This window comes from Protopterus annectens, chromosome 4.part0 (assembly GCF_019279795.1).
Source record: "Protopterus annectens isolate FY-2018-M chromosome 4.part0, PAN1.0, whole genome shotgun sequence".
Lineage (NCBI taxonomy): Eukaryota > Metazoa > Chordata > Ceratodontiformes > Protopteridae > Protopterus > Protopterus annectens.
The window spans coordinates 699,068,313-699,090,642 of NC_056733.1; the positions used below are offsets into that span (position 1 = coordinate 699,068,313).

At 41.1% G+C, this 22,330-nt stretch overlaps 1 protein-coding gene across 1 annotated transcript in view; it reads left to right on the forward strand.

The window, feature by feature from the left end:
- PXMP2 (peroxisomal membrane protein 2) overlaps positions 1-22,050 on the forward strand; it is a 439,334-nt gene extending 417,284 nt beyond the window's left edge. Inside the window, exon 6 of the mRNA XM_044068667.1 lies at positions 21,413-22,050. Coding sequence (XP_043924602.1) covers positions 21,413-21,481 — 69 coding nt within the window. The 3' untranslated portion in view covers positions 21,482-22,050. The remainder of the gene's footprint in view (positions 1-21,412) is intronic.
- Positions 22,051-22,330: the final 280 nt, after the last annotated feature.

The window sequence follows — 22,330 nt, forward strand, 5'->3', positions numbered from 1 at the left end:
AGGCTAGGTCTGTACTTAGTGATAAGCTTCAAGAATTTATTTATAAGTTTGTAGCAGTGTCTGGAACTAGGGCTAATTTGCCAGGGGTAGGTGTGTTGATAGAGTGAACAAGACGTTGAGCAGGACCCAGTATTGTATGTATGGTTGAAGGTGGGAAGATTTACAGCTGAGATGATAGAGTGGCCCTTTGGGACTTGAATTCCCATGAGAAACTGGTTTTCATACAAGGTAAGGAGGTATGGAACCAGCAGGAGGGGTAGTAGAGGGGAATAAATCATTGTTAGGGATACAGCTATTGGGTTAAGGAATTGTATTTTCTGGTGATACAACACCAGAAGAAAGGGTGGAGGTAACTATACTGGTAGGAGATGGGAGAATGCCAGATAAAAGCTGATAGGTGCTAGTAGAATGTAGATAAGAGGAAAGGGGATGTGGTGAAATAACCTAGATAAAAGCTGATTGGATGTGGTAAGTGGGGGAGTAGCTATTTTACTATAAAAGTAGAGGTAGTGGGGGGTGGGTGGAAATAGAGGCAGGGAGGGGAGATAAGTGAGCCCAAGCGAAGCGAGGGTGAACGGAGCCGGGGCTATTGCAATCAACAAGATTTCCTAGGACTTCCTAGCGCTGCAAGGTAAGTATTTTAGTTCTTAAATTACTCCAGTTTTAGCACTTAATTTTGCTAGCTATAGATTTGTTATATTTAATACAATTTTTTTGAAAGAGTCCTATAGTTAATGTATTTCTAGGGAAATTTTAAGGTTAGGAATACAATAGCTGGAGAGGGCAGAGGTAAACTACACTTTAGCTAGTGTTGTGAGTTAGCCAGTTTGTAATGGGGACAAACTGGGGATACTGCTCAACTTACTTGCTGTGCAGGCACAACGAACAGAGGGTTAGGGAAGGTACAGCAGCTACAGGATGAAATGAATGTGTTAGGTAGTAGAGAGTTTGATTAAAGATGGCACGCTAGGAGGTGGCTGACTAATGAAAATAATCAGGGGGTGGGGGGAGTAGCAGATGGGGAGAATGGAGTAGAGAGCAGCCAGAACAGGATTAACCAGGAACTTATGGTCCCCCCCCCCCACAGGGAGAAGGGCTGAAAAACTGTCAGTGTATGGTGAGAAATAAGCTTAAAAATATCAATATCTAAAAAAGACTGATCTGAGTAGCTGTTTGCTGAGTTTATTTCTGGTGTCTGCCAAAAAAAAACAATTACTGGAAAATGGAAATCAAAGTCTAAATCAAGAGTACTGGAAGTAGTAAATATAGTAACAGAGATAAAAGAACTTGAAGTAAGATCTTTAGAAAAGGGTAGGTGCAAATTGCATAGAAAAAAATGGGAGTTGTGGGAATGATACATGCAGAATAATGTTTTGGCTGGAGGAATGAGGTTTAAGGAAGGGCAGAAATTGAATGAGCTACGAAATATTCTATATAGATTATATGTGATGTTTAATGTTTGCAAGTGAAAATATGTCCGTTTTTTTTTTTCATTTATATAAATGTATGTTTGCCTATGTCATAAATGATAATTGAATAAATAAGTTTCTTTATTTAAAAAAAAAATCGGGGACTTTTCTTTTTGCCATGATTTGTTCCAAAACTATTAAGAAGCCACCTGTATTCCCTGAATATTTACTTGAATAAATGTTTGAAGGCTGTAGTGCAAGCTAATATGTCCTCTGAATTTCTCATTTCTGAATTCCCCTCATAACAGAAAATAAACTAAGAAGCAGAAAGAAGATGTCACTACTTCAATTTCCTTCTCCAGGTCAGAGTCAGACATATCCACTGAAGAGGATGAGAAGCCCTCAGACTATGCAAATTCTGCACCTAGTCCCTTTGTTGTGACCCAACTGGAGGCCAGCAAAGACTAGCCTGCCTGCATGCATGCATGTCCCATCTGACCAGTCAGATGACTGCTAAGATCTCAAAGGGGGAACCTTGGCTTTTAGTTTTTGAAAGTCTGGACAGTGTTCCTCAAGTTTTAGTTCATAAGGACATCCCTAGTTCTTTGGTGAAGGTACATGTGAGGGTGGGCTCATTTTGTGTGGTTTCCTTGAAAAACCCTGAAAAAGAAAACAAAAATAATTAATCTCTGTTCCTCTCCAGCCACTCCTCTTTCTAGGGATCCACAGCAAGAATGGCAGGTTTTTCTTAAGTGTTGTTCAAAGCCCTTATGGCTGTGAAGAACCCCCCACTCAGTTTTTTTGCTTCCACTCTATCTACCCCTCCCCCCATAAACAAACATGGATATGTTTTCTGAGGAGGATTCTTCCTCTGATCCAGAATCTGACCTTTGGATTATTCATCTCAGATTCATTCCCCTTCTTGGTATAACTCTGAACCAGACAGCACATTGTCCTCTGACTCACCTCAGGAAGATCTCTCCTTTAGAGAAACAATTCAGAAGATAATGCTACATTTGAATTGAGAGGGTAAGCATCTCTCTGAGTCCCAAAATAAATACTACAATTTCTTACACATGGAATTTCACATATCATCTTCTCTCTCTGTTCTTGAAGCTTTTGAAGGCACTTTCTTTAGCTTCTCTGTGTCGTAAGTCACAACCACAAAAAAACCTTGACAGGTATTACAAAGTCCCTGACCTACACATACCTGTACAAAAATCCCATTTCAAACCCTGCAGTTGTCTTCACAGATATTAACAAAACATCTAAGCTATTCCCATCTTTCAGTATTCACCTAAATGACAAGGATAGTGGTGCTATGGAGGCAAGAAAAAAGTATATATTTTAACTACTTTAGCTTTTGGTGCTGTTAATTATCAGAGAGACATGATAAGATACCCTTTATCTGTTTTTGATAACATGAGTAAACGTATGCCTAATATGTAATGTAGTGACTTCAAAATACAGTGCAGAATATATTTGTCACTTCTTAGAGTTACATAACATTCTTTTAAATGTGCATATGATATGGCAGATGTTTCTTGCAGAACTGCTGTTAACTGATTTTTGCTGAGTAGGTACTTCTGGCTAAGACTGCAGTTTCTACCAGGAGATGTGGAAGCAAACATTTTAGATGCCTTAGTAACCTAATGAATTAAATATAACTGTACACAATTTAGTTTATTTAAGGAAAGCCTGTGTACTTTTCTCAAGGTTGAAAAGTAATGTTTACAAAAAGCATGCAAGGTTTTTTTCACATCTAGAAGGGGAATGGATATAAGATACTACAAGAACACACAAAAATGTATATAAATAAGAACAGAGGCTTTGGCGTGCATATCAGAATGGTTAATCATAACTTTATAATAGGCAATATCTGTGGGTGCAGATGTCAATATGGGGTAACTGCTCCTATTTGGAGGGATAACCTTCCTTTTTGGAAAGTGTATCTAGTCTTGTGCGTTTGCTGCAAGTTAAATGATGATTTTTGTTTGGAAATGTGTTTAGTTTTCTGTTCCTTGTGTGTCTTTATCAAAGCAATAAGTCTGTTACAAAGTGATGTGGGTTCAGTAGAGATGAGAAGAAGTAAATACAGACAAGATCAGCCTGCCACTTATTAGTGTGTGCATGCCTGCTACAAGATGGAAGCATATATTCAAAAGAATTGTCATGTATAATTTGTAGAAATAATAGCTTTTTTATCAGAATGGCTGCTTTGTAAATGTTGACATAGAATGTAGTGTGTCTTACAGGTATAGATAAAGCAAAGAGCACTGGATTATAAGACGTGTAGGGTGCAAGTAGCAATGTTACAGGATGCACATTTGGATTAGAAATGACCATGTGAATTTGACAAAGAAAGGATTTCAGGTTGGACATTCTGCAGAATATTAGGGGCAAAGAAATGGGGAGTAATAGTAATGATTGTCAGAGGAGCCCCAGTAGCAATAGAAGAGATAAAAAAGGAGGGCTATTGGCAGGGGAGGAAGATTACTTTGCATGTATTTAGATCCCATCTTAAGCCAGTATTATGACTCCTAGGAGTGTTTTGGGAGAAGTAGTAAGCTTTCAGCAGGGAATATTATTTATGGGAGAGGAAAGGAACTTTAGTGAGGATGCATCAGGAGACCTAAAAAGATAAATATATCAAAAGAGAGTAGCAGGGAATATCATTTATGGGAGAGGAAAGGAACTTTAGTGAGGATGCATCAGGGGACCTAAAAAGATAAATATATCAAAAGAGAGTAGCTTTATGAAAAAACAGCAGGAGCTCAGATTGAATTTACGTATTATTCCCCCAGACATAATAACTGAGCTAGTCTGAACAGAAGTTATATTTCACATGAGACTGTGTTTAGAGGAAGGATTTGAGTCCTATCCAATAAGTATATCAAAGTGCAGTAATAAAAGCTTAAGGTTAAGATGCAGTGTAATGATGTAATAATGAGAAACTGGTATTTTCCTACTTATCGGATAAAAACAGAGGAATCTAAGGAATGGGTAGTGGGTATGATTCAAGAGTTATTAGGGGGGAATATAAGTTACTCCAGAAGGTATAGCTAGTGAGCAGGATAAATGAAAATGGACTGTGTGGCAAAAATAGGAGAGAAATATATATGCAAAAGAAGTAACAGGAGTTAGTTAAAAGGATTGGCAAAGATTAAAAAGTTTTGCAGAAGAAGGGAATCTGCAGAACAAGACGAGAAGCAACTGCAGAGTGCTAAAGAGAAAATAACGGATAATTTGTACAATATGCATGACTTTAGAAGGCTTGCCATGAGTAACTATTTTTAGAGTACAAACACATTTTTGCACAGTGACTTAAGACAACAGAAAGTAGAAAGAGTTCTTGCCAAACTTAGGGAGCTTGAGACAAGAAGGATACCCAGAGATCCTATATCGGTGTTATAGGCATTTAGAACATTTATGAAAATTTGTATAAAGCAATAGAATAGAGAAACCAAGAAAAGGCACAAATGGAAATATTTATGGAAGACTTAGTTATGCCAGCGTTAGAGGAAGCTGAAGCTCAGTAATTAATTGCTTACAGAGCACTACCAAGATGGCTGCACACAGAGTAACAGCTTAATTTCAACTCTCCCAGCATTTTACATCACAACCCATACTGACATAATCCTAGTTGCAGACATTATACATCACTTATAATCTACTCAGTCATTGTCAGACATTACATATCTCATTCAAGTCCTGCCTTCTTTTAAACCTCCTTCAAAGATGGTAGATTTTTGAAGAAATTTATGAAAATATTTAGCATGGAAGATGTGACTTCAGTAGTAGGAGTCCTGAGTGAATATATGTATTATTTCCCCAAGATAAAAAAACTGTGCTAAACAGTACTTACATTTCACAGGAACATGGGCATTTAATTGAAAGTTTTGCTATGCATACAGTAACTTTTTTCAGATCATGCAGTAATAATAACTAAAATAAAAATGCAGGGTAATGAAGTAAAAATGAGACACTGACACTTTCCCATCTATCTGTTGAAAAGAGAGGAATTTAAGGAATGGGTAGTGGAAATTATTCAGGAGTTATTGGAGAAGAAATTTCTTCTGAAAATAAAACTAAGGAGTAGGATAAAATTAAAGTGGAGTTTAAAAATAGGGTGGAAATAAAAGAAAGAGAGATATGGTTAAGAAGTAACAAGAATTTTTTAGAGGGACTGACAAAGGTTAAAGCATTGCAGAATAGGGGAAATCTCACAGAGCAAGAAGAGGAGCAATTTCAGAAAGCCAAACATGAATTTGTAAAGATTGCTGTTAAGCAACTGTTTTTGATAATAACTCCAGAACACAAAAACTTCTACCACAAGGACTGAGTTGACATAAAGTAGGGTTGTCACAAAGCTTAGGGAGCCTGTAGCAAGGAAGATAACAAAAGATCCTGTAGAGGTACCGGAATATTTTGGAAATTTTATGAAAATCTGTATAAAGTAGAGAACTATGGAAATCAAGAAAAGGTACACATGGAAATATTTAAGGAATAATTAAATATGCTGAGGTTAGAGTAGATGAGGCTCAATTACTAACAGTTAGGATAGGAGAAGATGAGATAAAAATGGGATGTTTAACCAATCTACAGGAAAGTCCCCAGGAATAGATGGCATTCTTGTGGAAGTTTGGAAGCTAGGAGGCCAAAAAAATGCCAAAGATCTGGAAGATTTTAACAGTGTTTTAAGAGGAGGAAAAGCACAAACATTCTGGAAGAAAGCAGTAATGGCTGTAATACCTAAAGAGGGTAAAAGCCCATCAGGTCCAGCTTTATATAGGCCCATTTCAATTCTAAACCATAATTATAAAGTGGTTATGTCTACAAATGCTAAAAAAATGGCAAACGAGATGCCAAAATGTATAAATGTGGATCAGTGTGTTTTTGTGGTGGGAAGGCAAACATTTGACAACATTAACAGAACAATGATGATCCAGATGGAAGCAGAATGTAAGAAAATACCATTGTTGTTGGCGAATCATGATGCCAAGAAAGCATTTGACAGAGTAAGCTGGGATTTTATGAGAAGGGCAGTGGAAGCATTTGCATTCCTTGATAAAATTATAAGGTTGATTAGGAGGATATATGAGGGATCAGAGATGAAAATTAAAGTGGGTGGATTCCTCTCTGATAATTTCTGTTTGAGCAGAGGAACCAGGAAGGGGTGTTCTCTTTCTTCTTTGTATATTTAGAGCTACTGGCAAAGAAAATAAGGGACTCAGAAATTCAAGGATATAATTGATATAAAAGTCAAGAAAAGCTGACTTTATTTGCAGGTTATATTATTTTATACCTGATAAATCCAGAAAATGACATCTCAGTGTTTTGGAACATTTTGACAGTTTCAAGTCTTTTTGGGATACAAAAATTAATGAAGCTAAAACCAAAGCAATAGCTGCAAACTCTGTACCCGCACAAATTGGTTCAGCAATATCCATATTTATGGGGTCATGATAAAATGAAGTACTTAGAAATATGGCTTAAGAAGGAGTCTGTTGTAGCAGCTAAGGTGGGTGAGCTCAAGGGAGTTGCTGTTTTGTGGAGTGGAATAATATGAGATATTTTCCACAGGTTAGGTACTTTGCATTCAGATATGGATCTATTCATGAGGATAGACACAGGGTAGGCTATGGTTTCAGCTGATAGTTGAATGAAATCAGCAGGAAGTTTGTCAGCAGATAGCGTGGTAGGTTTTAGTTTTTTGAGGAGTTTATTAATAAGTTGTGTAGGTGCTGGAGAAAAGGAAAAGCTAGAGGGAATCTGTTGTGTAGTAGGGTTAGTAGGGGTTGGAGAAGGTATAGGGCTGGTGGTGCTATTTAGGGTGTTAGATAGAGCTAGGACTGTTTCGGTAAAGAATTTGTTGAATTGTGTGGGGTGTCCTCTGTCGGTTGGTACTATGGGTGTGGGAGTTTTAGTAACAGTTTTAGTTACCTGGGTGCAGTAATTTATTTATCGAGGCACATAATTTATGTGGGTTGTGAACATATTTTTCTTGTAAGGTTTTGTAGTAATTGGTTTTATCAAGTTTCATAAGTTGTTTGGACTTGTTCCAGAGGGCTAAGTAGTTTTGTATTGAGGTAGTGGTTTTAAGATTATGATATTGAGCCCAGGCTCTGTCTCTGTCCTTCATTATGGTTTTAGTTTCTTTTGTTAACCGAGGGGCATAGTTTGTCTTGACTCTGATAATTCAGGCTGGTGCATGACGGTTTAGGATTTTGAGAAAGTTTGAGATAAAGTAATCTACTGCTTCATCTAGGGGGTAGGTGTTTTAGGGGAGTCCAGTTACAGTATTTTAGTTCGTTGTTTAGGTCCTTGACTTTGAAGTTATTTTTGTTGTGAACTATTCTAGGGATGGGTTGGTTACTATAGTGGGATTTATTCCTAATAAGGTAGGTTGGTTGATGATCGCTCAAATTGTCTGGTAGGCAGCCTGATTGGTGTGCTAAGGTGGGGTCAGACAGAAGTATCCAATCTAAGATCGATTGACGTTTGGATTTCTTATCGACTCTTGTGGGGGTATCTATGATTTGGGTAAACCCATGAAGATTAATATGGGTAGAGGGATTGAATTTGGTACAGTCGGAGCAGTCAATATTAAAATATCCTAAGAGTATGGTCTCTTGTGGATGGGAGCTAGACATCCAGTGTAACAGCTTCTCCATAGTGGCAATGTTGTTTCCTGCTGAGATGCAGGCACCTGCTATAACTATATGTTTGCTAGACTTTAGTTTTAATTTAGCAAGAATGATTTCAATATCATTGACTTCCTGGGAGTTGTAGTATGGCTACAGCTCCTCCTTTTTTCTTGCCCTATTTTTCCATATAATATTATAGCCAGGGGGGTGTAATCTCATTACCATGATGATCTGGTCTCAGCCAAGTTTCAGTTAGTATGGCTAAATCTGGTTTATATAAAGCCAGTAGGGCATGGAGGCCCTGAACTTTGTTAAGTATACTTCTTACATTAATTTTTAAGAGAAGAAGAGAGGAGGTTGTCCTTAATAAATAGGGTTTGGTTGGTTTAGTTTTGTATGGAGTGAAGAATTGGGTGCTGGGTTAGGGTGTATGTCTCCACAGCAAGTGAGTTTTTGAGTTAGATATAGTTAGAGTTTAAGTATTTTTGTAGTATTTTAGTTTGTTTCTGGGATAAGTAGGGGTTAATTTTGTTTGTTGGTTTATTATTTATTTATGTAGGAATATCGATGGGTTGGGGCAAGGTCGCATGGACATATTGGGAACTGTTTTAGTTTTAGTGCATTGGCTATGGTTTCTGTTTGCCACTGAGTTGGATTGGTGAGATGAAGTTGTGTGTGGTAGGATGTGAGGATAGAAAACAGGAGAAGAACAGAAATAGTTAACGTGTAAAATGCTACCCTTAGGTGTAGGAAAGGCATTTTATTTATTTTGTTTCTTCCCCTTTTATGTTACCTTTTGTAGTAGGAGAGGAGGAGTGAGTGAGAGTAGGGGCTATAGAACTTGATGGCAGAGAAGCAGTTAAAGGAGTTAGTGACAAGGGTGCGGAGTAGTATGAGTGAGGGACTGATGGTGTGATTTGATTGGTTGAGTGAGTGGGGGATTGATGGTGTGATTTGATTGGATGTGTGAGCCTTGGTGGGAGTGGTTATTAGCTATAAGTTTAATTATAATAGGGGTGGGTGGGAATGGGGGTAGGGTATAGGAGCAGGGTGAGCGTAGTGAACGGCGTGGAGCAGCACTGTCCTAGAGGACCAGCAGTTATGGAAAACAATGAGTTGTAATTTAGGGAGTACAGTATAGCACTATGCTTTTGAGTCTGCTGGTTAGCAATTTACTTAGCTACGAGAATGGCAAAAACTGTTACTAAAAAATGTTGGGTGTGGATGAGTCTGGTTTTGTGGAGGGGCAGCATATACTTGACAGTGTTAATACAATTATAATGATCCAGAGGGAACCAGAATGTAAACAATGACTGCTCTTGCTGATGTGTCTCATGGCAGTAGAGCATTTGATGAAGTCAGATGGGATTTTTATAAGTAGGACAATGTTAACATTTGCATTCTGTGATAGAGTAATAGTGTTGATAAGGAAATATATGAAGAGTTGGAGATGAGAACTAAGGTAAGATGGTTCCTCTGCAACAAGCTGTGTTTGAACAGAGGAACCAGGTAGAGATGTCCTCTTTCCCATCTAATATATTTAAAGCTGTTAAAAAGAAAATAAGTGATTGGCAAAGTCAGGGATATAACTGGTGTGGTTATCAAGAAAAGTCAGCTTTATTTATAGATGTTATTATTTTGTACTTGAAGAATCCAGAAAATGTAATTTTGGTGTTCTAGAACATTTTAGGACAGTTTCAAGTCTTTTGGGTGGAGTTTAAATGACAGTAAAACCTATAACAGTAACCTGTGCACCCACACATGAATTGGTACAGCAGTACTCATACTTGCGGGACATGGTAAGATAAAGTATTTAGGTTTATGGATTAATAAGGATTCTGTTATGGCCATAAATTATATTTTGGAAAAGACTAAACAGAAAATACAAAAATTAAGAAACTAGAATCTCATGATTGTGGATATAAATAGTAAGGAACAAGCAATGACAATGTTTTTAATCCCTTTAATTTTAGGTACAGGTCTGGTAATTTTTTTTATCAGTCAGAGAAGTTGTAGATGGCAGTTAATGAAGAGTTGAATAAATGTATTGGGAAGTGGTAAAAAAGACAAGAGTTAAGTGGGTTAAACTGATTCTCCCCATCAAGCAAAGATGTTTAAGATTACCAGATTTGAAGACATACTTCAAAGCTATGCAGATAAGTCTCAGATATATAACTTTAGCAGTGGAAAAGAATGCTAGTGAAAGAGTGGGCATTTGAAAGATACAGAAAGTCTAGGATTTTGGATAAAAGTACTTAATATAAATAGTAACAGCCATGCAGAATATTATATTCATAAAGTATCAGAAAGTATTCAAAGAAATAAGCCAGATAGTGGAAAGGAGATTTTATCAATAGGCAGGATGGGGCTGGAATTTACTGGAAGAAGATATCAAAGGAACCAAGGGACTAGGAGCAGATAACTCAGAAGGGAAACATAATAGCAAATACTGCATGATAAATATAACAGTCAGTCAGACGTGGATAAAATAATTGGAAAAAGATAATATAAAGACAATTTACAAGGGAATAATGGGAAGAAATGTTTAGGAATCACAGGTATGGAACAAATTCTAAGTGGGTTAGGGTTTTTACATGGAGTTGTTTGCACAGGTATTTTTATATCCCCATTAAACTTCAGAGGATTTTTCCTTAGATTGCAAATGTTGGAAATATAATGGGGAAGAGAGAGGTAATTGGGCACATATTTTTGGGGGAATATAACCATTTGGCAGATTTTAAAAATTCAATATAGACTACTTTGGTAGAAATGCTGGATGAACAAATGGTAGTAACTAAAAACATTATTCTTTGTAGCTGGGATATTGGATCTGAATTGCTTAGGCATAGTAAGGACTTACTAAATTTAATGATATTGGCTGTCAAAAAACAATTACTGGAAAATGCAAATCAAAATCTAAATCAGCTGTAATGGAAAATGTCAGTATTGTAAGGAATTTGAAAGAACTAGAGTTGAGATTTTTTGAAAAGGGCGAGAACACATTTCATAGAAATACATGGAATTCATCGAAACAATACATGCAGAAATATTCTCTGTATAAGGAGTAAGATTTAAGGGAAAGCAGGAATTGTGCAAGTTTTGTAGTGTTGGAGTGAATGAAAATTGTCAAGTAGAAAACATACATGTATAAAGTAAGACAATAGCAATAGAAATGGTTATGATCTGTTTTATTTTTATTAATGTATGTGAAATCACATTGCATCCTAAAATATGCTAATGTAATGAGGATGTTTAAAGAAAAAAAATGAAAAATGTATAAAAGTACTAGTCTGAGAAGGATCAACAAGAAGAAAGAATGAGAAATGGACATATGGAAATATTGAAGTTTAGATGGTGGGAAAAGAAACTGGATACATTTTGGTACTAAGACTCAACAGTACAGCACCCACAATATTATTTTTTTTAGTACTTGAGAAACCCCTGATGAAGGCTTTTAACAGGTTTCTTGTCATTGTAGCCACCGAAGTAGCCAAAATGATTTGACAAAGGCTACTGTGCTATGGATTTACAAGACAGTAAGAATTATCCGTGAAACTTCAAACAACTTAGTTGGACTTCATTGCTGAGGAAAGTAATTGAGGCAGCTCTGCGAGAGAGGCTTTTGAAGTAGCTACAGAATAGTGTTCTTAAGAATGTTACAAGTCTCGGGTTTAATAGCTAAAATGTTCCTGTCATTAGAATCTAATCCATTGCTGTGATCCATATATCCAAGGAGGTGGACATGAAAAACCCAGTGGATGTAGCTTATCTTGATTTCAGCAAGGCCTTTGCTTTGTTGCATATTTTAATAGTTGAGAGTGGGGTAGAAAGGTAGCTAGAAGACAGAACTCAAATGAGTGTGATGAGGGGGACTATAGTTATAAGCAGATAGGTGGGCAGTGGGGTACTGTAATGATTCCTGAGTTCTGTTTATTTTTTCAAACAATTTAGGGAACTCCGACGACAGGTTCATTTTATTGGCAGATGACAGCAAAATAAGTGTGGTGGTTATGAATGGAGTCTTGTACAAGATCTGAGAAAACGAGAGGACTGGGATGAATGATGGCAGTTAACATTTATTGCCAGCAAGTCCAGTTTGTTGTACCTTAGGCACAGTCATTTAGGGTTTGATAAAAAAAATAAATAAATAACTTAGGGTTTGGGTATAAGATTTGTGGACTTATCCTATGAGTGACTAACAAGGAGTGAAATCTGGAGAGGTAAAAGCATCAAAGACAGTCCAGTGCAAACTAAAAAATATGATGGCCTTGACCAATAGAGTGTTAGGATAATAGCCTAAGATGGTGGAATTCAGACACAGACTTTGTTATTATACCACTTAGTAGGTTACTTGTGAGGCTATATCACTTTTGAGGTCATATTTGCATTCCTTTACTCATTTCTGGAGAAGGTTTCAGGGTAAAGAAAAAGCACTGTTGGAGAATGTTTGGGGAAGAGCAACAAAGACGAAGAGATGGTTGTGGCAAGACTGTATATAGAAAGTCTTGATGAACTCGGGTTATACTCCCCTGATGATAGGGTGGGAAGGAGTGATATGGGAAAACTAGGGTGCGTACAATTTTTGAAGGAGATTTTGAGGTAGAAACCTTATAAGAAAAGATGGAAAGAGGGAGCACAGACGTCAAATAAATTGGTGGACAGATTTTATTGTAAACCAGATGAAATCTTATTTCAGTGAGGTATGGCTAGTGAATGCACTGAATAGATTTCCCAGTAGATGATTAGGAATGGAACAGTGAACTCTTTTAAGAAGGCATGGGATACATGTAAGGGGAGATTGCATAAAATAAAAAGTAGGGCAGCTATGTGATATTGACTGCACATTTAGGATGGTCTTCCTTAACAATGCTGTCTTCTTCTGCCAACATTGTGGTAATGAAACTGATCATGATAATGTGCCATCTGACTTATCATGCATACTGTTTGCATGCAGTTTGGTTCTTTTAAGCATAGAACAATCAGTCTTCATCTACCTGAGTGGTTCTACATACTGTTTATGCAAATCAGTAAAATAAACATGCTACAGCATTTGGAAGTGGGGAGCATAGTGCTTGCGAGCAATGGCAAAATGTTATTTTTTTTAAATGCACCGTGGAGTTAAATATTCTATTTTGAGAGCTTTTAGTGGGAAGAATTAGTTTGCAGAGAAAGTACTAAATGCAGTACATTAAAAACAGGATATACCATATGCCTGGTTCTATGGTACAGGGGGATGGAGATATGACTGTGACCCAGGCAACTGGGGTTTGATTAGTGGCCCTGACAGGCCAGGCAGGGAGGTGGAGAAATGAAGAGGCATCGTCACGTCTCTCAGGAGAAGGGAGGGGTTTCCACACACCCAGAGGCATACATTGTTGTGTAATCCCTGATGGAGACTAGAGAGACCACCTCTTATGCCACAGAGGAAGGGGCAGAGCTGCTTGAATGCAACACCACCTCCCTTCAGAAATGACGGAATGTCCTTCACAGACAGCCCCTTGCAGATCCCTCCTCAGCACTGTACCAGGTGCATGCAATATGGACAGGTGAAAAAAACATAAAAAATGGTCAAACCATCCTTGATTACTATGTAGATGATGACATTATCAGCTGGTTGTCACCCAGGTGGGAACAAATGGGCTGACTGACCAAGAGAGAGAGAGTCTGATGGTTGGCCGGCAGTATGACCAGAGAGATGCACAGAAAAAAAACAGGATTTACCATATTTCTTTACCATGGAATCTATGCATGTGTTCATGTTAGAAAAAAAGACAATCTATATGTAGAGGCTTTCATAGTATGTGGACAGGATTTGGTATTGTTATTTTTAAATGTCATAAGAAAATGGTCTGTGCAATGACTATATAATTCCTTTTGGATAAGATTCCCACAGACAGTAACTGATACTAAACCACTGCCATGGCCATGTGCTGCACACTATACACTAAGATATAATGTACCATTTGGGGTTGCATTAGAGATAACTGTTTCAAAAATATCAAGTATGTACAGGTGAAAGCAGTGCACTGTGCTGTGGGTGCCATTAATAGCCCTCAGATAGTCAGCACTCAAATAATTATGCCACTGACCATCAAATGTCTTAAATGTTAGCAGGTGAAGCACTGTATTATTATTATTATTATTATTATATTTTAATAATATGGACATACATTTGAAAGTCACACCATGAAAACCCACGTCATAACAGAAATTACAGTGAAAGGCTTAAGCCCTTGTAAATGAGTACCTGACATGTTGGCCTCATGCCATGATCAAAAAATACACACAAACCTAAAAAGGAAATGCTGGCACCAACTACCTCACCATCTAATGTAAAAATTCCAGTGTCACACAACAGTAGAGGTCACCATCTCCACAAACTGCAATTAATTTCAGCATGGTGGTCTTTTCTGCTACCTGATATAAAAGCATTTTGTTACAGTGGGCTTCTAATGGCTGTGCTTCCATATCACAACACTCGGTAAACAGGCCTTCAAAATTATTGTATATTATGTAATAAAGCATCATCTGTTGGAGTATGTATGATGGGTGACATTTATATATATATATATATATATATATATATATATATATATATATATATATATATATATATATATATATATATATATGTATATATATATATATATATATATATATATATATATGCCAGAGTATGTAAGGATAGTCTTAGAAAGTTGCGAGAGAGAGAGAGATACTTCTGGGCATACATATATTGTATACTGTCACAGGAAGCATGTAATTCTTCCTCCTTTAAGGTTCCCTACTTAACTGCACAGTTAACCTTTAATTAGACCCAGGATATGCATTATATTTTATTGCCTACCTTTATCTCACAATGCACCTCTCCACTAACACATTCCGTAATTTATGTTTGTGTCTCAGCTGAAGAATGCACTGTTATGAGGCCACAATTTGTGGATGCTGGCTTTGGAACCACTAATATTGTGTGACACACAACAGGATAGCTCATTAAATTAACAGACATTTATGTGCATAGATCCAGGGATCTGAAGTAGGGAGCTCATTTGTCAGCAACCTGTGGGTCTTGTATCCGATATCGGATCCGAGCTGGCAACTTGTTTCAAGCTAACGGATCCGAGCTCCTAGCTTCTCCCCTCACCCATAATCCCCTGCTAACCCTCCATGACCTCAGATCTAGTTTGCCGCGCTTGTGGATAGCTGGATTCCTGTGAGCTCGTCCAGTACTGGGCAGTTAAGTCTCTTTTTCTGTCAACTTTCTAAATTTTTCACTAAAATTTTTAAGTGTGAAAGTATTAGGTTCCCTTTAGAGTAAAAATAATTTATTTTAAGTATTTCCCTCCCTTCGCTGGTCGTTAGAGTGTGTGTGTTGGTGTTTTTGTTTTTTTGGGGGCCTGTGTGTGTGTGTTACTTACTTTTCTTTAAGTATGGCTGAGGCCCCAAAAGCCATTTTTTCTAAATGTACCGAGTGTGGCCATGAGCTCTCCCCGGCTGATGGCCACACTCGGTGCGTTCGGTGCCTTCGGGTTGAACACCTCTCCTCAGGCTGTACCATTTGTGCAGCGTTCAACCCCAGGGCACTGAAAGAGCGGAGGTCGAAGCTGGTCTTGGAGGGACTTTTACCCCCGGACTCGGCTCCGGCCTCCGCTGCTCCCACGGCTCCACCACAGCCTTTGGTTGCTGCCATTCCTGCCCCCCTTCCTCCGTCTGGGACTCAAACTCCCGCTAAAGTGTCAGAGGACAGGGAAGCCAGGAGGGAGAAACGGAGGGAGAAGCACCACAAGCGGCGGGCCGAGACCTCCATTTCGGCCCCGCCAGCTAAGTGGGCTTCTCCCTCCACTGCTTCTAGGTCTCCTCCTCCTCGGCTCCGATCCCCTTGTTTCTCCCCAGGGCCCGAGGAGGAGGAGACCCGATTTCCATCGAGGTCATCGAGGCGGCATTCCAGGCCTGCCTCGGTGACCAATTCGAGATCTACGTTTAGTATGTCCGATGCAGACTTGGACCGGATGATGCGAAGGTTCATCCAGGCCCAGCTGCAGATGGGAGTGCTCTTGCCCCCCCCCCCCTTCGGGAGCTCGACACCCTTTTTCCATCCTATTGCTCCTTCTCCGACCCGCTATCTGGGTTCGGAGTGTTCGGAGCCGAGCAGCGTTGGAGCCGGGGGTGGGTTGGCGCCGACAGTACTTGGTACTTCGGATCCGACCCTGCCCTCAAGCCTGTCAGATCCGACCTCTCGGAGCCGTGGCCCGAGCTTCGGATCCAAGGGATTCAGTGTGCCTTCGGCTCTGTCCAGGTGGAGCGCACTGGTCCTTCGGATCCGATGGTCTCGGCACCGGTTCCGATCCCTTCATCGGATCCGAGTGGGAGCCGACTTTCGGATCCAAGAGAAGGTGGCTCTCCCTCGGCCTTCGATGTTGTGGAGAGGGCTCTGTTGAGAGCATTCGGACCCCCGGTCCTTGTCTCGGCTCCTCCCTGCACTCCCTCTCTGCTTGGCCAGGCTTCCATCACCCGGCCAAAGGGGCAGCCTGCTTCAATGTCCCAGATGGTTCCATTGGAACAAGATGTTGCTGGCGAAGCCTCCTCGGACAGCCCCCCCGAGGAAGTGCCCCACAAGCATAAGTGCAAGAGGAGGCACGTGGACTCCCCTGAGTCCTTAACCAAGGACATGGACTTGGAGGAAGGGGAAGGCTCCCCAAGATCACCACCTGAGGATGTCTCCTTTGGAGACATCATGGAGATGCTGAGGATCAGAGGTGGGTGGTCTGTCCCCAAGTCTTCCTCCGACGAGTCCGTGTTTCTGGAGGCATTCGAAGTAGGCCCGTCTACCTCTTGGGTGTCCCCTCCGGCCGACCCCCTGGTGGACCTCATTACAAGGGTGTAGAAGGGTCCGGACACCATGGAGCCAATACCAAAATGCCCGGATAGAATACTTAGCCCCCCCTCAGACCGATCACACTCGAGTAAGGGCCCCCCCGTAGATGCCATGTTGACGGCGGCAGCCACGAAGAGGGAATTGGCTCAGGAGAGCCCCTCAGTCCATCCACTGAGCAAGGAGTCCCGCTCGATGAACCGCTTAGGGAAGCGAGTTTTTAGTTCAGCGACCTTCTCGGTAAGGTCTCTGAACTATATGGCACATGTCATCAGGATGCAGCGGGATCTTATCAAAGAATACGCTGCCTCCCCTCCCGAGTCCATGTCGGCGGATGACAAACAATTGTACTCCACCCGAATGGCCACTCTGAGATCAATTTCAAATACCTCTATGCGGCTATTGTCCCACGCTACAAAGGGAGCCGCTAGGGCTAGCGGAGCAGGCCTAGTCATGAAACGTCAGGCCTGGCTCCGTCATTGTGACTTTGCGGAGCCTTTTAAAGCGTCTTTTGCGAATGCCCCTTTCGATGGTTCTGCCCTTTTTGGCAAAACGGTTTGCGAAACACTTGTCCAGAGCGAGAAAGACGGGAAGAGTCCGCTTCTCTGCTCCCCAGCGGTCCTTTTCGAAGAACCAAAAGGGTCAGAAGAAGATGTGGTTCTGGAAATCGCAACATTCCCAGCCCGCTCCGGACAACCAGTCCTTTCGTGGCAGAGGAGGACAGGGAGGACGCCGCCCCAGGAGCAGAGGGGCTCCGAGAAACTTTGAGTCCAGAGAACCTTTCTCTGAATGGCCCGTGCAGCAGCCCTGAAGGGTTGCCCGGCTGCTCCACTCTGGAGGCAGTCGGGGGGCACTTCTCGGAGCACCTAGCAGCATGGGAGTCCATCACGACAGACCGCTGGGTGCTTCGCATTATATCCAGAGGGTACAAAATACTATTACTCCATGTCCCCAAAGTCAGAAACCTCCCTGATGTACCACCCGATCAGAGGGAGGCCGCAGCCGCAGAAATTCAGCAGCTGCTAAGAAAAAGAGCCATCCAGCCCATCCCCCAAGACCAGCTCGGATTAGGGTTCTACTCCAGGTTCTTTTTGGTGCCAAAAAAGACGAGGGACTTGAGACCGATCCTAGACCTTTCCCGCTTGAACCTGTCAGTAACCAAGGAAAAATTCCGAATGGTCACTCTTCAATCTATTCTCCCCCTTCTAAGGGAGAACAATTGGATGTGCTCTATAGACCTCAAGGATGCGTACTACCACATTCTAATGGACAGACGATCCAGGAGGTTCCTCCGCTTCCAGCTGGGAGCCAGTCACTACCAGTTCAGGGTCCTTCCCTTTGGCCTCACCACAGCCCCCAGGGTGTTCACCAAGGTATTAACAGTGATTGCGGCCCACCTGAGACTCCAGGGAATACAGGTCTTTCCGTACCTGGACGACTGGCTCCTGACAGCCCCAACAAGGCATCTACTTTGCTCAGCCAGAGACTTCTTTCTCCACCTAGCCCCACAGTTAGGCATCACCATCAATGCTGACAAATCCCTTCTGGCCACAACACAAGTCATAGAATTCATAGGAGCCAGAATAGACACCAGAGAGCTACGAGCCTTTCTAACTTCCGAGAGAATCTGGAATTTGCAACTCCATGTGCGGGCTATCCACCAATCAGAGACTGCACTAGCGGAATTGGTCCTGAGGGCACTAGGCTCCATGGCGGCAGTGATTACGCTCCTTCCATGCGCCCGTCTGAACATGCGGGTACTACAATGGACACTTCTAGTGCAATGGTCTTTTCTATCCCTTCCTCTTCACCACCCCATTGCTATCAGCAAGGCTTGCAGGAAGGCTCTATTATGGTGGCTCCAAGCCTCGGACCTCCATACGGGCCGTCCCTTCTGCACCTCTCCCCCTCTCGCCACGGTGACCATGGACGCCTCCCGCCTCGGGTGGGGGGGGGGCATTATTCAGGCAGGACAGTCCAAGGCACGTGGAAAGACACAGAGACCTCCCTGCATATCAATGTTCTGGAGATGAGAGCGGTGCTGTTCGCGTTGCAAGCACTTCAGGATCTCCTCCCCATAGGAATGATTGCAATTCAGTCAGACAACATGTCGGTTGTCTGGTATATCAACAAACAGGGGGGAACCAGATCTTACCCTCTATGCCGCGAAGCCATGAGAGAGTGAGAATGGGCGATCTCCACCAACCGCTTTCTGATTGCAACGCACATTCCGGGACGGACCAACATCCTAGCGGACAAACTCAGTCGCACCCTTCTTACCCCGTACGAGTGGTCTCTCAATCCACTAGTAGCGAAGCAGATATTCTCAATATGGGGGCAACCCTGCTGCGATCTTTTTGCGTCTCCATCAAACACCAAATGCGGCAATTTCTTCGCTGTACTCCCCCCTCCAGGGGAAACTCCAAGAGACGCTCTGGTGCATGCTTGGCCACCCGGTCTACTTTATGCCTATCCTCCTCTACCCCTGATGCTACAACTCTTACAGAAAGCCTCGCGGTTGGGGAGCAGGATGATCCTCATTGCCCCATTCTGGCCTTGGCAAATTTGGTTCCCTTACCTGTGGTCTCACCTTGTGAATCCTCCTTGGATTCTAGATCCCAGTCCGGATCTCATCTCCCATCCGTCGAACTTACCGACCCCAAACCTGGACAATCTGAAACTGACAGCTTGGTTGCTCCAGTTCCACTCCTAGTTAGGACTCCCGGTATCTCTTCACCAGTCAAAGCCATCCTTGTGGCAGCACATAAGCCCTCCACTAGGAAAGTGTACCACAGTAAATGGAAACGTTTTTCCATCTGGGCGGAGCATCATGATCTAGATCCCTTTACGGCTCCTCTTCCGTCCATATTAGACTTCCTAACCAAACTCTTTCAGGAAGGCGCTAGTTGTTCAACTGTCAAAGTGCAATTGGCAGCCATATCACATTACCATGTGGGACATGATACAGGGCCTTTGATGTCGGCCAAGTTGTGTAAAACCTTTCTCAAGGGCACCTTCTTACTTAGACCCCCTATAAAAGAAGCCGTACCACCATGGGATCTTTCACTAGTTCTTCCCGCTGCTTCAGTAGATCTCAAATTCTTGTCTTGGAAAACAGCATTCCTTGTAGCCATCACTTCAGCAAAAAGAGTTTCGGAGCTTCAAGCTCTTTCTGTGAAGCCTCATTTGATCTTTCACCCAGACAGAGTGTACCTCAGGATCAATCTTTCTTTTCTTCCCAAGATAGCATCAGAAACCAACATAAATCAATCCATAAATTTACCGGTTTTCTTCCCTAAATATTAGAATAAGGGAGAGTACAAGCTGCACTCATTAGATGTTCATAGGCAGCTTCGTTTTTATACTCATAGAACAGCTGGTCATAGACTTGGGGAAAGCAATTTCAAAAGTATCTCTATCACGCTGGATTTCTCAATGTATCCTATTGGCGTATCAGGTCTCTGAGAGACCCGCACTGGAAGGAGTTCATGCACATTCCACTCGTTCCATCTCTACTTCTGCGGCCTTCAAGTCTAGAGTTCCATTGGATGATATTTGTTCGGCAGCCACTTGGGCTTCATCTCATACCTTTATTAACCACTACAAACTGGACGTGATTTCTAGAGGGAGAGCATCCTTTGGCTCTGCGGTGCTTCGCAATATCCTTCCATGATGGCCACCCAAGGTGCAGGTAGCTGGGGACTCTGTCCCACAGGTTGCTGACAAATGAACTCCCTACTTCAGATTAAGAAGTTATGTACTCACCATAACGTTCCATCTGAGTAGGTAGCTTCATTTGTCTGCAACCACCCCCCCCCCTTCCCCCTGGCCTTCTTCGGATCTATTTTTAGTTGGATACCCATTTTTGGGTATATATTGAGGGGCAAACTCGATCTGAGGTCATGGAGGGTTAGCAGGGGATTATGGGTGAGGGGAGGAGCTAGGAGCTCGGATCCATTAGCTTGAAACAAGTTGCCGGCTCGGATCCAAGACCCACAGGTTGCAGACAAATGAAGCTACTTACTCAGATGGAACGTTATGGTGAGTACATAACTTCTTATTCATATCCACTGTGGTGCAGATGAGTTAGCTAATGCTTTAAGTAAACATTTTAAATAAAAAATAATGTTCAGAGTAGACAGCTTGATACTATAGTATACAGCTAGTTTCCATTATAGGACTAAGAAAGGAATTTTAAATGTTATATCAAATACTGTGAGAAGGAACAACATGTACTTTTTGTAGTCTTTGTTAGTAAAATGTGATGGTTAATCGTCACCTAGTTTCAGTTTGTTATTCATTTGCACTATTTCTCTTGGAACTTGAGGGAATGTTTTAGCTTGGCGTGCTGCTAAAATGTAACCATAGTGTCAAAGGCATCATAGTATATTGTTGAAGAAATAAATAAATGAATAAACAGTTTCATCAGTTTGGTTGTATACTGTTTAATGACAATTGTTTGCTTCTCTTTTCTGTCTTTACAGTTTCGAGTTTTGTTTGCTAATTTGGTTTCACTGTTCTGGTATGCCTACCTGGCCTCTGCAAGAAACTGACAACACCTGAGATGAAAATACAGCAATGTGTGAATTATTCCTCCTAAGGAGAATTTTCCAGGCACCTAAGAGTGATTTGCCTTCTGTAACATCTTGCGAGTGCAGTCGCCTTCTCAAGGGGAAGATGCAAAGTGTGTGATGGACTAAGATAAATTAATTCTGTAGAAAAAAAATTAACTTCAGAAAACTCATGTTGACTGCTTTAGAATCCATGTCTTAAATGTTTCTTTGTAATTGTATCAGGACCATTAGGCACTAATTTATTTGCTATGACAGCCTGAGAAACTGTCATTCTTTAACCTTCTCTTTCTCGTAGCTTCTTAAGTAGAGATCATGGGAAATGTACCCAGGTTTACTAGATGTACTTATTTGGTCTGTCATTTTAATGTCTAAATTATTGTCTGTGTTAACTAAATGTTTATCAGAAAATAAGGACATTTAAGAAACATAAAATGCAGGTCAGTGAATTCTTGAAGTACATGAGTTTTAGGAAGCAATATCTTAGAACTGAAAAAAAAATGTAACTGCCTTCATTAATTTATTTAACCAATGAACTCATCATTTAAGCACTTAGGGCATGATTTATCTTCAGAACATTTTTGGGTATCCTTTACCGCCTCTTCTTTTTCCTTAGCTGCTACTGTATATTGCTCATTTGCCAGAAACCTTGCTTCCTGTGTAGTTCAGCACTGTGGAGCCTTCATTGCAGCTGGTCTTTTACCATCTTTGTGTGCCTTTACAATTTTCTGCTGTCATTTGTAAGGGTATGAATTCTCCCAGTTACAGCAATTTACTAGTCTGTCAATTTTTAATGAACATTTTAAGAATCTTCCCTGATTTCCTCAAGCA